Source organism: Micromys minutus (genome assembly GCF_963924665.1).
Source record: "Micromys minutus genome assembly, chromosome: 31".
Lineage (NCBI taxonomy): Eukaryota > Metazoa > Chordata > Mammalia > Rodentia > Muridae > Micromys > Micromys minutus.
Window position 1 is genome coordinate 23433082 of NC_137966.1, and position 17183 is coordinate 23450264.

Consider the following 17183-nt stretch of genomic DNA (forward strand, 5'->3'; position numbering starts at 1 on the left):
CATGCTCCAGTGACTTTTCTGAGAGGTTCCTGCCTCCATGTGCCATGCTCATCTGTACAGTGAAGTGTGACATGAATAACTTCACAGGGGTAGGCTTCATTTCTAGTGCTTTCAGGGGGTTCGGTCCATGAGGGCAGAAGGGCAGCTCACCACATTGCATCCAGGAAACAGAGGACCATGTGTGCACCAGTAAGTCACTTGGTGAGTAAAAGCACCTGCCACCAAGTCTGACCATCTAAGTGGAGATAGGAGACTGCTGATTCCTCCACCTGCTGTGGCACATGCGTGTGCATACACATGCACACACACAAATACACAAATATAAATTTACAGTGAGAGAGGGCACTTGTACTGTGTGTATCCTCCTAGCCTGTGGGACAGTGAATGCAGATTCAGGGCACATCTCACCCTATTACCTAATCATCTTATAAACATCGTCACAGACACACCCGGAGTTAGATATCTTACTAATCTCTTAGGTCTTCTCCTCCCAGTCAAGATGAACTATCACATGAACACTAAGTCTCAAGGATCCAACCCCTATCCAGTGTTGGCATCAGTGATAAGCCTAGACCCCATGTCTGTCCTTGTTGTGGTACGATGTTCCGGATGCAGACAGCAAAGCTGTTCACCTTGAGGTCACAGGATGCTGGTCACGAGAGCTGGGGAAGAGGAACAGAGTTGGGCTCTACCCATCAAAAGCAGATCTCACTTCCTCTCTTCCCTTCTCACCCACTGTAGCCCAGTCAGTTGTCGGATCACTAACGGATTAATCCAGTATGGAATGAGAACCCTATTATCTTGTCCCTTATGAAGGCCTGTCTCTAACCATTGTTGCACTGCAGACCAAGCTGTCCATATACAAGTCTGTGGGAGATACTCGATATCCATGCCTTAAAATCACCTCTTGAATTCCCTTGCAGTGCTGACCCCTCCCTGAGGGTGGCCATGAGACCACATTTGCCTCCCAGGATACAGAGCAACTCCATGATGAGCAAAGACCTGGCAGCCACCCCAATGTAACTAGCAATGGGCCTCTGTGTTCCCACATCTGACAGGTGATGTGCCCCGCACACAGGCCCCCAGGAGTTCCAGAGGAGCCTCTGCTGCTTGCAGGAGGCAGGATGTACTTCTGTCCAAAGAAGTGCTTTGGCGATTATTTATTAATTGAGAAAGGGAAGAAAAAATAATAGGGTTTCCTGGAAAGGGATAAAAGTTCAATATGATAAACTCCCGAAAAGCAATCAAAGGCCAGAGAGGGCAGAAAAATAAAGGACAGAGAGAGTCAGAGAGATGATGAATCAGAGTGAAGCACGGTAGCTGTCAGGGAAGGGGCTGCATTTCATAGTCATGGGTGCGGGGCAGCACTGCCGAGCTGCCCGTGGGAGCATGCTAGGGCTGCAGGGCAGGAAAGCAGCTTGCCCCACAGAGGTCACCAAGGCCTGCTGACATGAAGGGAACAGATGGGCCAGTCAGCTGTTTCATGTGACTACAGGCACCATCGCCTTAATTTTTGTGCTTTAGTGAGTGAACAGAAAATTGCCTTTGAAACTGCAGCTACCGGCAGCTCACTCCCAAGCACCCAGCGCTCATTACAAGAGAGGATTACACTCTCTGTCTCTCTCTCCCCTCCTCTCTCCCTCCCTCCCTCTTGTTCTCTCTCTCTTTGTGTGTGTGTGTGTGTGTGTGTGTGTGTGTGTGTGTCTGAGTATCTGTCTCTGTCTATGTGTCAGTTGTCCAGGAAGCTTGTAAAAATATTAGAACAGTCTGGCAAGACAACTCAGTAGGTAAGCAGCCTGCTGTGCAGCTGTGAGGACCTGAGTTCAGATCCCCAGCAGCTGTGTAGAAAGCTGGCAAGTCTCACACGTATCTGGGGTCAGAGGCATGCGCAGCCGCCCTGCGGAAGCCCCTGTTTCAACAGGGCTGTGGTTCTTGTTATAAAGTCCTCTCCACCCTCACCTCTATCAGCTGCACAACCCTGTGTCCATGTCCTGAGGCATCTGTAAGATGGACGGGTGGCTTCAATACAGCTGTGTGCTGTCTCTGTTCTGAAGGCCAGCCGCCTGAGGTCAGAAGGAAGGGAGGATTGGCTCCTTGTGAGGGTTGGAAGAGAGATGTGTTGCAGGCTTCTCCTTGGCTCCTGAAGATTTCTGGTGGTCCTTGGTGTCTCTGGCATCTGATGTAGCATTCGACATTCTCTCCCTGTCTGCTATGACAGAATGTTAGATAGAATCATGTTAAAGAAAGACTCCATCATGACTCCAGAGCTCATTCCATAGCCACCTTGCTCCGTTGCATACAGGCCTGTGGTAAGGCAAGAGCATCATGGCAGAAGGGCATGGTGGAAGACAATTACACACCTCATGGCAGCAGCAAAGCACAGAGAGCAAGGCAGAGACCAGGGACAAAGTGCTACTAAGCCACACCCACAATGACGTAGTTCCTTAAGCTAGGCTTCCTCTATTAGTTTCTACCCAGTCCCTGCTAAAGCCATCCATCATTAATTCATCCTTTGAAAGGTCAAAGTTTTCACAGTCTAGTCACTTCTAAAGCCCACATCTGTACAATGTTTTGGGGACTATGCCTGCGAAACAGAAGTTTATCAGGGACATTTCAGATTAAAGCCATAATAGTGAATATCACTGTCCAAATCCCTGCTTTTCTTCTTTTGGGGGTACTGGGGGCAGGGACCAGGTTAAGACAGGATTTCTCTATGTAGCCTTCTCTGTGTAGCTCTGTCTGTCCTGGAACTTGCTTTTGTAGACCAGGCTGGCCCCAAAGTCAGAGATCCTGCTCCCTCTGTCTCCTGACTGCTCGAATTAAAAGTGTATGCCATCACTTCCCTGCCAGATCTCTACTTTTCATAGACAATTTACTGGATCCAGACCCATCCTAATGACTTCATCTTAGCCAGCTCCATCTGCAGAGTGACCCTGGTTGCAAACCAGTTCCCACTGAGAGACCTCAGAGGCTTGTCTGGATCAGCCAATGAATACTGAGTCTCCTCACTGGTACTAGGGTGGTTTCTGCTCCTCAACAAATCACATCATAATGATTCGTGCTCTAGATACCCCACTAGAAGCCATTCCTTAGGGTTAAGTGGGTGTGGCTAACCTGGGCCTGGGGTCTCATGCAGCCATCTCTTTAGGGGTGCCACCAAGACTAGGCCCCTTTACAAGCTTGTGCACGTTTGCCTGGGCCCTGGAGATTCTTCTTTCTATCACATTTTTCTTTTTCTTTTCCTCCCTGCCAAGAAAAAGAATCCACGGGTTCATAGCAACATAGAAGCTGTAGATCAGAATGTGTGTGCAGGTTATGTTCTCTTGAAGGCACAGAGACAGATAGAAATCTCAGAAATACAGGGGCCTTTGGACAGCAGACCGTAAATCCATCCATGCAGTCTCACTCACAGGGCAGTGTGCCAGGGCCAGGAGATAGCATTTTCTGATTTAGTTGAGGCTGAAGATGCCCATGTCAGGGAAAGGCAGCTTAGAGATCAAGCTTCCAGGCACTTTGAGGCAGGGACTCTCCGGAGCCCCTCGGGTTCTGAAGAGCTTTTTAGAATAGGACCTTTTAGGTCCTATATTCTAGGATCTGGAATTGGAAAGGAATCTTGGAAGCTTAATCAAGGAGAACTTAAGAAAATAGGGCTTAAAGAAGCCTGTCAGTGAAACAGGGAGTTCATAGAACTGAAAACAAAGACCATGATGGGGTGCTTGAGCCCTCAGCCTAGAAATCAGTGTTGGCCTACAGACACTTCACAGAAAAGATCAAGACAGGATGCAGGGATGGATAAATTTAGCCCCTGTGCAGTGCTACAGTGAGAGCATCATTCCTGGTCTGGGTCAAACCCTTTAATAGATAAAAGCCTAAGAAAAAGGAATTCTGCTGAACAGCCACCCTGCCAAGCCAGGTCCAGGAGAAGCCTTGTTTCCCTTGTTCTACTGAAAGATGTTAGGTTTGTGTTCTCATAGTTGCATCTTCAAGAAGAGTGCTCCAAATGATTCCTGGATGTCCCCTATGGCTGGCCTGGGTCCCTGACATCTGACATCTCCTTCCCAGTAGTCTAGAAACTGAGCCAAAGACAACTAATGTCTCCAGGCTCCTTTCAACCAAAACACTTGTTTTCGTGTGACATCCTGATGTGACGTTCACTTGGGCAGGGCTGGTGATCTATTCTTGTCACTTTTGAGGCCATGCTGCTCTGGTGATAGCAGCATCTTCCCCACGGCCTCCTTCTGCCATTGTTCCTTGTGGGAAAGGGGAGAATGTCCAGCCTCTCCACATTTGGACCTGTTCAGGCACTGTGGTCAGGAGACAATTCCAAGAATCTAAGGCTCGAAACGTGGTGCTGACTGGAAAGGATTTCTAGAGGAAAGGGGTGAAAGAAAACCCCAAATCTCCATTCCATGCCCTTTCCAGCTCCTGGGCATTGGCCACTGCATCTTGGATTCTTGGGAAGAAATGAAGTCAGTGCACCCAGTTATGCAGGTCCCGGTTAATAATGAATGTGGAGGAAGGAGAGAGGATGTTCAATATTTAAACAGTGCAGAGCGCTAGCTACTTTGCCAGTTACTGCCCTCCGCCTGCTTCCTGGATGGCTTCTGTAAAACTGAGTGCTACCCCAGTTCCACTACTGGCCCTGCCATGTACTTACGTGAGTAGGGAACAATAGCTTTGAGGTACTCCAGCCAGAAAGATTTCTGCTGCCTTTCATGAGAGGAGGGGATGATGGCATGGTGCTGGGGTCTGTGGTGTACAGCCTGTGTGTTCAGGGCTCATGTCCAGCTGTCTGGATCCCTCACATCCTCCTCGTGGGGCTGCCTGTGTCTTTTCTGTGTTAGGGTCCAGCGGCGTGACTAATGAGGAAGGCTTTACAGGGCCAAAGTAGACTTCCTTAAGAACCATCTCTTCAAGTCCACAAACTGGATATCTGCCTTCAAAGTTGCATGGAATGCAAAATTCTGTGAATCAATTCCTCTTTTCTTCTTGACACATGTTATATCAAAGGCAAAAGCATCCTTCTGCGGGGAGGAGAAAAGAAAACATTTGGCCCGAGACATAATAAAATCATGCTTAAGGATGCAACAAACTTGAAGTCTCTTAGTTAAAGGAAATCAATACTTTTATGATGAAATATTAATCATCCTTAAAAAAAAATAAGTCAAAACTGGAGATGCAGAAGAGCCAGAGTGATTTTAGTCCCTCAAGCCTTCGCCTGGCATTTGCGAGGACGCTCAGAGAGTAGAGCCCACTGGAGCATCTCTGAGAAGCTGCTCCCCGGCCTCATGAGCCACTTGTGGATTTTCATTCAGAAACACACATGTCTCTCCAAGACATGCAAAGTTACTTCCAAGCATTTATTTTCACACTGCTGATTTGGGGAAATGAGAGGTGAGAAGAGGAGCCTGCAGAGGTGTGCACACACGCATGTGCTGTGAGCAGAGCAAGGAGAGAGCTGCCTGTGTGCAGACCCAACCACCTGTCCCCACTCCTGTGAACCAACAGCATTTGTTCCCACAGAGTCCCCGTAGGAGGTTTTGAGCCATGTTTGAGGGCTCTGGTTGAACTTTGAGTTTTTACATACATTCAGCTCTGTCAGACACACAGAACGGTCCTGAAAGCAGTGAGGCTGGTATGAGCACCGGGGAGACAGGCAGGTCACTGTGAGTTTGAAGGTACCCGTCTTTTTTGTTTTAAATCCATTAGCCTCAGACAGTTAAAGTTACTTTGGGAGAACTTTCAGGTCTCACTTTGTTGACTAAAGCCCGCAGTCACACGGGTGACAAAAGGCTGGTCTCAGTTGTATGTGGTGTTGCATTCTCAAAAGATGCAGATTATTTCTCCACCACACATCCCACATTGAAGGCATTAACTAAGTTCGGCCTCACTTAGGCCAGCTTCCAGTTCAACAGCCAAAATTCAAGTGCCTGGACACGTAGTCTCCAATACGTGTGCTCTCCAGGCAAGCGAGTCTTCTATGGTCACGTTACCGAGGAGCAGCCCCAGGCCGGGGAACACTTCTCTTCCCCTGCGTCCTTACCCGAATTTCTGCTTTCCCAGGACTTCTCCTTTGCACATGACAGATACTGACCATCTGGTTGGTCAAGTGTCACGGAGTCGCAGGAACAGAAGCTGGCAGGGCCTCGCCCACTGAACAGTAGCTGTAAGCTTCTGAAGCATGTTCTGGGCTGATGGCCATCTTGGCCTTTGTGTGACTCAGCATGCTCTCTGATCCCATCTGATGCCCACCATGCCGATAACATCTTTGCTTCTTTCTGTAGTAGTGTGTAAGGCAACATTGCCATCTGTCAATCTGGCCTGACCCCAGTCAGTTAACACACACAGGAGAGGCTTCAGACATAGCCACTGCAGGAGCAAACAAGTAAATGGAAAGGAACTGCGGGCTTATGGCTGTCTGCCCTGGGGGTACTAGTACATGTACTTATCATACATCTTTTGCAGAAGTTAACAGTGAATCCCCGGGCCTCGTTGTATACTTCCACCTTGTGGAATCCTCAGGGCTAGGCATCCATTACAAGACCTACCCTACAATGCTGCCTTGCTTCTGGCCCGAGAGGATAGAGCAAGGCTGATAAGAGACTCCTCAGCAAACCAGGTACCCCTGGCCTATCACAGCTCTGGGGGCATCCTTGTCAGGGGGCCTTCAGCTGGCCCACCTGCTCTGTTCCTGGGTTGGGACTCTTCCCCCAATGCCTACGAATTCTTCACACAGCTATCTAACAGCCTCCTTCTCCCTGCTCTTTCAGCCTTGTCCACTGCCTCAGAACTTAGGCAGCCAAGATGGCCGCTGGTGATCTTTCTATTGCCTTGGCTGAGAGACGGTTGTGGAGCTCTGTGCTCTCTCATGTATACATGGTAATGCCATCTAAAGTGGGCAGGGACTGGGAGAGGCAAAAGCCCAGGCATCCTGGGGAGAAAGCCCAACCCTGGTACCCTACAGTTTGAATAATCTACAGAGCACCTCTCCAGAACCAGTTCCCCAGGTCCACATGCCAGCCAGGCCTCCATAGCAGGTGCTCCTCCACGGCAGGGAGGAGCACCTGCACTCCTGACATCCACCCAGCTCAGGTTCCACAGCTGCAACAGGAACACTTGGCTCTTGGGTGTCCCCAATGGGTGGTGGTCCACACAGCCAGGCCCTCACCAGACCAAAGGGCTAAGCCATATCAAAATGGCACAGGAGAAAGCAGAATACTGAAAAAAATCATTTTCTCTTTTCTGCAGGTTTTCACGTATAGCCCTTAGTAGCCGAGAGGAGTTGTCCGTGGATAAAGAGCTATAGGCTCTCAGATTCTGCAAGTTCCCAGATATTTTTGTATGTTATCCCTTTAAAACCAAGCAGTAATAAAAGCCTTCAAGTGTTTGGAGGCAGAGCCAGTCATCGAGTCTCCTGCGGCAAGGGCAGAAAGCAGAGGATGGTGGCTGCTGTAGCGTCCCCTTCCCCTCGTTTACGTATTTGCCACCCCGCCACCCCTAATTCAGGACAGAAAGCAGATTTTCCAATAATGGGACACAGGGAACAAACCAGAAGTGATCCTCTAGTGTGATCCTCCTGTCTCTGACCCCATAGCAGTAGGGCCCAGGGGCACAGGCGACCATGTGCAGCTTTTTTATATAGGTGCTAGGGACTTTAGCTCAGGTCCTCATGCTGTGACGCTAGGCAGCAAGCATTCTTACATGTGAGCTCTCTCCGTCACTCACTCATGCACTCATGCATTTAATGTGTTTGGGTGTTTTCCTGAATGGCTGTCTATGTGCATGCCTAGTGCCTAAGAAGGCCAAAAGGTGTCCACAGCCTCTAGAACCTGAGTTACAGAGTGTGGGCTACTCTGTGGCTGCTGAGAAACAAACCTAGGTCCTCTAGAGGAGCAGCCAGCCAGTGGCCCTTAGCCATTCAGCTCTCCGGCCCCACTGTGGGCTTTTTAAGTGTTGGTTGTGTCACATCTGCCTAAGGTGGCTTTCCTCACTGACTACCTGCTTGGCTCCCCACACCCTTCCTCATCTTACTGAAGGATAAGCTCCAGAGACACACTGGGTCATGAGTCAGAAAGTCCCTTGTCACTCCAGACCTTGTCAGCAGCAGTCCAGAGCCGCAGCAGACTGAAGTGTAAGGGACCTGGCAGCCTGCAGCAGAGGTGAAAGGGCAGAGTCAAGAGCAGAGCCAGCAAGGAGCGAGGGAGGGGCAGAGCTGTGCACACTGGCTGTCTTGGGTCTGTGCAGGAGGTCACAGGGCTGATTGATTTTATTTATTTTTTATTTAATTTTTTTACTGTTTCCCAGCATCTCCGTGTGTGGTGAAAAAAATATGAACACTATCTGGCTAGGAGCCTGAGCCCGGCCTCAGTGAATCTGCTAATGAAAGGCGAGCTTGGGAGCTTGTGACCCTTAGCTCTCTATTCCTGGCGAAGGCCCTGGCAGCTCTGTGCTTCCTCGCCTGGAGCCTCGTGGAGAGACTTTGACTTTAGGGAAGGAAAGAGCCTTAGAGCCTCTCCCTCCCAGAGGACTCGGGGAACACCTCTGTCCCAGGCTGGGCTCTCGTAGATGTGCTCCAAACTCACACATCCTCCATCACAGGAGCTGTCACAGGTACATTTCAGGCTCAGCACGGGGCTGATGACAGCCCAGCACAGTACAGGGCTTATGCACAGACAAGAGGCAAGCTGGCTTTGCCCCACCCCCTTAGGTAGGCCACTTCTTGTTTTTCAAAAGGAGCATGAGAACCAGGGCTGCTGTTCAGTAGGATGCACAAAGCCTTCTTTCTGCCTACAGCTCCACCTAAGCCTGCAATCACCTCACTCAAGGCGGGAGGGTCAGGTTCAAGGTCGCCGTGGCTACATAGCAAGTTAAAGGCCACCCTGGGAGAAATCCTGGCTCTAAAAGAAGAGGGAGGGGGACAATTGTAAAAATGTGATTTCCACACTTTAAAACTTTAGTCAGTGGGTAGTTTACATAAAAGTCTAGATAGCCACCTTCTTTGGAGAAATTAGAAATATACCTGGGGGAATCGGGGTCTTACACCAAAGGCCCCAGCCCCTGATATCTCCCAGAGCTGGGGTGACAAGCCGTGTTTTTCTTCAGGAAGACTTTCCTGGCCTCCAGGTCTCTGTGGGGTCAGGGAAGCCTCTTGGCTCTTCCCGCCCTCCTTCACGTGCTCTGCCAGCCAAACTTGTAGGGTGTGTGATCTCTACCAGTGGGAGCCACAGAAAAACCTGGAAAAAAAAACAGGGAAGCCACTCTCTGGCACCAGCCAGAACACTTCCTTTTTAACTCTTGTAGAAATCTGTGTCACTACTTAGAGAAGAAAGTTTGGCCACCATACAGTGGCCTCTTGGCAGAATGAATGAGACACCTTCCAAAGGCAAGCAGCTAAGTCTTTTCTGCTGCTGCTTTCAGGGACATGCCAGGAGAGGTCTGAGAGATGCAGACTCTCAGTGACTAGCAGATCCCAAGAGCTCCACTATGCTAAGCTTCTCCCCTAAGCTGGAACTCCTGAGAAGCTCAAGCTGAATGTGCTGTGCTGTGAAGGAAAGTCTTCCTGCTGTCACTGACTTGGCATGCACTCTGATGTTGGTCTAGTGCCAGGGCTTCAGGGCTTGTCTCTCTGATGGTGGGCTTCAGTTTTCAAAGGGAAAACGTACAGATGCATGCTGGGAGCAGCAAGCCCCTAGAAGCCTGCCTGTGGGTAAGGATAGAGTTACTCCTGAAAGCAGCCCTCTGTTACACAGAGTCGGAGCTCCTTGGAATGACCCCTGAATTGAGCAGCCTCCTGCATTTGACCTTCTGAGAGGTCCCTGTGGAATCCTCTACACAGACTCAAACCAGTTCCATAATTCCAAAAGGGCCAGTGCTTTTTAACCTGGAACACTTATATTTTAGTCAAACACTCAGAAGGCAACAGTGACCCCTACTTTCTTGGAAGGTTAGAAAAGCTTCAGCTCACGCAACCCCAGGCTTCAACGGCCCTGTCTGCACACTGTGCAGTCTCTTATGGCCCTCAGGTTCAAGGTCTTAGTCCTCTTTTAGAATCTCTGAGTTCTGGTCTTAATTCAGAAAGAAGCTCAGTCCATCCACTGGATTCTACCAAAAATTCCACTTACATAGCAGAAGGAAGTTGAATTCGTAATCAGGATCACTTGCCCCTCCCCTTTTCCTTCGTCCCACCATGTCCAGATCCCTATACCCACCAGAACTACCAGTCCCATAGGCTCAGGGCAATTGTCTCCCTACCAGTCAGAGCTAGCATATCAATGTGACCAGGGGACAACAATGTCAGATAAGATTAGCTTCAACTACATAGAAAATGCCAGAAGCGAGGTTAACGTTGCTCTCCAGTGAAAGCATCATTGGTATGGCTAAACAAGGGCTCCATGCGGCATTAGGGACCCAAGCTCCTCTCCACTCATGTTCTTCCTTCCCTTATATACAGTTCCCCCTTAGGCCAGAATGGCTGCCGGACTCCTGGCTATCACATCCGTGTTCCAGGAAGCAGAATAGAGGATGTACCTACCCTCTTTCCTGTCGAAGAGGCTTCTTGGAAATCCCACATGCCACTTTGATGTCTGTCTCTTGGCCATAACTCAGTCACAAGGCCATGCCTAGTGGCCAGGTAACTGCACGTGAAGGGAGAAGATGAGTAATAGAGGTGGCTAACAGTCTCAGAAACACGTCCAAGGGTGCTAGCTGCTCTAGAAGTGGAAGCTGCTACCCAGAGCACTGCATTGTTGCAGTCAGATTCTCTTCCTCTGCCTGAGCAGGGCAGACTATGTGGGTATTGCCCAAGCTGGCAGCTTCACAGGAGCCCTGAAGGGGCAGGAAGGGACTGGTGCAGAAAGAAAGGGGACAAATGAGAGCTGCAGGAATGGCCCAACAAGTGCCAAGGACCACAGGCCGGCCTGGGCTGTTGGAAGAAAGCCCTAAAAGCAAAGGTAAACAGAGGAAAGGACTCATCTCAAGTCTCAAGGCCAGAGTGGACAGAACTTGGACTTGAACCTGGAATTCTGACTCCATGCCCAGTATTCCCTCTGTCACTAGGCTTGAAATAGAAGGCTGACCTTTCTGTAGTAATTTTGTCCTTCACAAATGCCAGAGAGCTGTTCATTCATTCACATTCCCCAACTCATGGCAGAAAGGATGGAGGAAGACAAGAAGGCTCCATGCTGCCCATGTAGCTCAGAGATCATGCAAAGCTGTTGGCTTGGATCCTCCTGCCTGGCTCTGCTCTGGGAAAGTTTGTCCAGGTCCAAGAACTCACAGGGAGAGGGCTTGGGAGACCAGAGTGGCTCATAGTGTGTGGGCCTGAGTTTGCCCAACCCCAAGGATCCTATTTCTCCTCTACCCACTTTTTTTCTGGTTTGAAGTAATGTTAATGGAGCCTGGAATATACAGTGCTTGTCTAGGATGTTCAGAACCCTGGGTTTAATCTCAACCCCACATAAACTGAGCATGGTGGTGCCACAGGCCTATAATCCAGTACTACGGGAAGTACAGGCAAGAGGGTCGGAAGTTTACAGTCTTTCCAGCTATTTTCAGTGAGGCCAAGGCTAGTCTGAGATGCATCAGACCCTGTTTCAAAATAATAGTGATTCATGGTAAGGAGCTTAGAAAATTCGGACAAGCCCCTAAAAGACAGTGAAAGCCTACTCTGAACCTACCCATTCCTCTCATAGGCTCAGTCCTGAATATCTGCTCTAGGCAGAGATGGGGGAAACATGGAATTTTCTCAGGGGGAGTATGTGGACATACTTTTGCCAATATTTCCCCGCTTGCCACATCTTGAGGACTTCTCTAAGCACTTAATCTTCCTTTCTGCTGGCATGTTTGTCAACTGGAGATTTTCGTCAGTGGCCTGTGTCAGAATCCACTGGCATCCCTCCAGTCTTAACCATCCCCCATGCTATACCCTTCATCGGCATACACACCCCACTCCCTGCTCTCTTTCCCCACCACCATTCCCAGTGTCTCCAGTTTCTACACACAAACTGGGTCCAAAGACTTGCAAGTCCCCACAGCCTTTGGTTTATATCTAAGAGCTGTTCTTGATGGTAAGCCAAGCTTGTCATCAGCAGAGAAGACCCTAGGGAACCTGTGTGCCTGCTACCCAACCCATAATCTTTGGCTTGTCTGTGTGTCTGCAAGGACTTGGCAGTCCTTGTGGGTTGACACAGACCCAGAAGGCCTCTGGCACCTCTGCTATAGTTGGCTCATCCGGAACTGCCTTGCTGGGATGAAGCAAGAATTCTGAGATCCGGGGCCCAGCCATGCCATTCACCTGTGGTTCTCTCCAGTGCCCACCCAGTCCCCCAGTATGGCAAGTTAGTGTGGAAGAGAGCCCCTTGAAACTGCTCCATACGGAGAACAAGGAGACATGTAAGCAGCACCATAGGAAGGAAATGCATGCTCAGCGCCTCTACTCAGTTAATTCTGTGAGATATGACAGGGTTGGTGCCAACAAACCAATGACTTAAGTTCAATACCCAGGTCCTGCAAGCTGTTATCTGACCTTCGTATGTTAGACCATGCATGTTAGACATGCTCTAATTACATGTAATTTTTTTTACTAGTCCAAGACTTGGTGCTGACCCCAAAGTTAAAGAACTTCCTTTTGTCTTTTCAAAACAGCATCCTGGGTACAGAATCCAGAGCAACCTGCATATGCTAGGCAAGGCTGTGCCACTAAGCTCTGCCCGGCCCAGCAAAGAATGTTAGTATGCCTGCTCATCCCCTCATTTTCGTTGAGGAGCACACACAGCTCAGTCACAACACAGTTCCAACACTCAGCTCGTTTGTACACGTGATAAATTGGCAGCTTGGGAAAAGCCACCTGACATTTTGATTTGTTACAGGGTAATTCATTTTTGAGGCAAGTAAACAGCTTGTAAACTCAGGGGTTTACCACTGTACGTGATTAAGAAGTAAGCAGCAATAAAGTCACTGCAAAGCTGTGGCTGATTGTCCCTGTGGAATTCTCTTGAGCAGTGTTGGGATCTGTCAGGCGTCCTCTGTGTCTCCTCTGCCGGCCTTTCCTGCCATTCAAGCAGCCTCTCAGTGCAGCCTCATGGGTCTGGAGCCCAGTGATGTTGCCAGTCCCTCTGTAACAGTAGTTGAAGGCAGCAAGCACTGACCACCAGGCCCCATCCACCTGCTGTTGCCATAACACGTCACCTGCCGCTAAAGCCTGGCCCAGCGGATCAGTGAGTTTGGTCAGTAGATAACAGTAGTTCATCATAAGCTTTAGTATAAAAATAGCTCCTCCTTGGCCACAGGCAAAGTACCACTGAGTCTACAGGGAAGGGGTGTGTAGAACAGGAGGCGGTCCTGTCTATAGATGAAGAGAAGGAAGTGAGGAAGGAGGTCCTTGCCTGGACCCATCACTGACCAGTAAGCTTCCCAGGGGTAAGAAGCTGCTCTACCCTTTGTACTGCATGGGGCCAGAGACACTGCCCCCATAGAAAACCAGAGCACAGTGTTTTGTGCTTTTCAGACACCGTGTTCTCCATGGTAATAATGACTCTACTCTGTGTAGGCCAGCAGCATTTAAGCCAAGTTCCAAAACTTTGTCCTCCTAAAACTTTACTTGATGAGTTAGTTATTTCCTGTGCTGCTGTGACAGGCAGCTTAAGGAAGGTAGATTTAGGCTCATGGTTTAAGGGGGTACAGACCATCATGGTGGAAAAGGCCCGATGACCAAAGGATCTGATGGCCCGTCACACTGTGCCCACAGTTAGGAAGCTGAGGGAGAAATGCTGGAGTTCCTCTTGATTTCTTCTCTTTATTCAGTCTCAGATCCCTGCCCATGGGATGGTGCTGCCCATGTTCAGAGCACATCTTCCCTCTCTGAGAACACCTTCACAGACAGGCCCAGAGCTGTTCCCATGGTGATTCCAAATTTAGTCAGATTTAACATCACACTTACTTACCTAACAGGCTGTGGCCAGCACCTTCCACCTTCCTGTGTTCCGTAGAAGTAAGGCCAGTCCTGGAGAGCCTCCTGGAGGAAGTGTTAGCAGGAGCTAGACCTGTAGGTTCTGGCAGTGCAGAGAACCTACAGGTCTAGCTAGGGCCAGCTAGGCTGACTGTGCTCGCTGAAAGTAGCCAGGAATGTCAGGGTACCCTTCTGAATGAAGGAGCAGAGGCAGTGTGGTTGGTCTGCAGAGCACCAGCCACTAGGGACGAAGAGACCCCACATGTCTGCATGGGCTGGTAGGATTGTTGAAGTATTTATTCCTTGGAAGTTTTTATGTTTGTAGAGAATAAAATCAGATGCGTCAGCCAGAATGTGAGAGAATGTGAGAGCTCAGAATGTGAGAGCGCAGAAACTCCAGTGTGGAAAGCAGAAGGCAGGTTGCAGCTCCTGGGCCATCAGCAACAGTTTTGTCATAAAGAGGCACTTTTGGAATTAGGTTATTTGTTTTTGTTGTTTGTTTCTCTCTTAAGACAAAAAACTCACTTTGTAGACCAAAATGGCCTCAAATTCAGAGATCTGCCTGCCTCTGCCTCATTTATGTTGAGTGTTGGAATAAAAGATGTATACCAGCACACCCATTGTAAAGAACACTCCTTTACAGTTGAGATTTATTTTTACTTTATATGAGTTGTTCTGCCGACATGAGTGTGTAGCATGTGTGTGCCTGGTGCCTGCAGAGGCCAGAAGAGGGCCTGAGATCCCTCGAACTGGAGCTCAAGTGCCGTTCTGAGCTGTCATGTGAGCCCTCTACAAGAGCAGCCAAGTGTCCATAACTGCTCAGTCATCTCTCCGGTCAGCAACAGGCACTTTTAAAGGGCATTTGCTATGGACCCTGGCTGTGCTGGGGCCGTTGGGAAGTCTTACATCTCCCCATCTTCCCCGTGGTTGAGGCCATGAAACTGAACCACCAGAAGCAGACTGAAAGGCCACTTACCTGCTGCTGAGAAGTATGTTTCACCATGCAGAACTAAGTATCTCAAAGCCTGAGAGCTAGACCCCTCCCCCTGTCGTGTGGCCACAAACACAGTCCACATCTATGAGTGACTCTGGGGTAGACTGTTGGTAACTGTCACCAAGCTCTTTAGCAGAGCCCTCATTACTCTTGAACCTGCCCTGCCAGGGCTGCCAAGGCACAATGGGTTTAGGGAGGGGAGGATCAGGGCTCTAAGTTGCTGGTCTCTGTAATACCTTTGCCTCACAGCACACCCAGCACCATAGCCTTGCCTTGCCCTGGCCTGGTCAATGGCAGCTGTTTCTGAAAGCAGCTCCACACATGCCCAGATGAGCCCCCTGACCAGACAGATCAACTCATCTGGCAAACATGCCAAAGCTCACACAGAGAAAAAAGACCAGTAGAGTTGTCTTGACATTAAAGCCCCCATGCTGCCTCTGAGGTAAAAAACTGGCCTCCCAACGTCTCCAACTCAGTATGGAGGTAGCCCTCCTTCTGCAAAGCCTACCAGCACTCTTCTAATTAATGCTGTTGCGCTGTTGTCTTGCAGGCTTTGCTGTGGCCCAGTGCATAAACCAGCACAGCTCTCCATCCCTGTCATCACCATCGCCACCGTTTGCCAGTGGGAGCCCCGGCGGCAGTGGGAGCACCAGCCACTGCGACTCCGGAGGCTCTTCCTCTGCACCCTCAGCAACCCAGAGCCCGGCAGGTATTGGCCGTGAGACATGGGGGACTTTGGGAGGCCCTTTGGGACCCTCTGACTCTTTGCCTCAGCTATGACCTCTGACCCAAAGCCCCTCCTCATGGTGTCTGGAAAATACTGCCACCCAGTGGTGTTCTTTATGGTTGAGCAAGATGGCACTACCCCCTGGCTGCATTAACGCTTACCTTGGCTGGTCTGCTCTGCTCTGCTGTGGCCACAGAGCTATAGGGAATGGCACCAGTTAGGCCAAGTCTAAATAGCATGTCATCGTTTCTGGGTGTGTCTCTCGGAGATGATTGTGTGAAGCCTGGGAAAAGGAAAAATTATCCCTCCTAACTGGGCTCCAACATACCAGTTCCCTCTTGCAGTGTCTGGTACTGTCTAGATGTCCCTAGGAGCATGTTCTACCATTCTAAGAGAGTTCATTAGGACAGAGCAAGGTCACCTGTTGCTGTCCTTTAACATACACTAGTTCAACAGCCATCAATAGACTCCATTAAAGAGGAGTAAGACGGTGATGCCTCAGCCCACCTCCACCTGCCTTGTCCTGGGCTCTTGTGAGCAGCTTGCGTGCACGTTTCTCTTTGTTCTGCATCGAGTCCCAGGGAGCATGCATCAGGCTTGGTTCCTGAGTTGCATGGCTCCATGGCCCAAAGGGCAGGGCTAAAATAGGGGTAAGCCCAGTGTCCCCGGGCAGTACAGGGCTTCACACCCAGCAGCACTGCCCCACAATCTACAGGGTACCCATGTCTCTAGCCTGTACCCTTTCTGTGCCCTTATCTGTGCTTCCAAGTTTGATTAGAGCCCTGCCCAGCATATCTCACAGGGAGCTCTTGTTTAATTATGGAGGGAAAAACCACAGGGAGAGACATACCAGGCAAAGGCCATGGTGCTGTACCCACCCCAGGGACCAGTGTCTTCTTGGAGAGTGTATGTCCCTCCCTGACGCTTTCAGTTTCATCTTCCTGGTGGTGGATTAAGTCACCCTTGTACCCATGCCTGTGACTCGAGATCCTAGCCCACCTGCACTTTCCCCATGAGGTACTTGTTCCCATCCTCCGTTGATGTCACAAGGCCAGGCAGGAAGGTCACCCTCAGGCCCACCTCACTGGAACCTCTTCCACCGCTCTGTCCAGTGCTCTTCCTGCCCCCAGGCAAGTGGGGGTAACTTCCGGACGTGTTGAAGGTTAGCTACTCTCTGAAGCAGTTGCTATGCTAATCCCAGAAGCACACAGGGAGATACGGAGGGAGTGTGCTCCAAAGCCAAGCCCAGCTCTGGGTCTCCTGGTTTTGGTCTCACTTTGCTCTAGGACAGGAATGCAGGGTTGTATATTCATGTGCTGTGTTCATGCACTTGCTGACATGCACATTTCTGTATCTACATATGAGCCTAGACACTCTTGTTTGCCAGCACTCCTAGGGCAGAAGGTCTTTTCTACATAGTATAGACACCTTTCTTCCATTTTTAAGGAGCCAGAGCCAGCATCTAAATGAGCAGGTAGCCACACACTTCTCTGCCTAAGACTAAAACCAAGAGAACA

At 49.8% G+C, this 17183-nt stretch overlaps 1 protein-coding gene across 4 annotated transcripts in view; it reads left to right on the forward strand.

Annotated features, from left to right (window-relative positions):
- The window catches only part of CLEC16A (C-type lectin domain containing 16A), a 184615-nt gene that overhangs the window by 156742 nt on the left and 10690 nt on the right, over positions 1-17183 (forward strand). For all 4 annotated transcript variants that reach the window (XM_080942201.1, XM_080942202.1, XM_080942204.1 and 1 more), the window contains one exon: positions 15490-15648. In XM_080942201.1, the coding sequence (XP_080798327.1) occupies positions 15490-15648 (159 nt within the window). The remainder of the gene's footprint in view (positions 1-15489; positions 15649-17183) is intronic.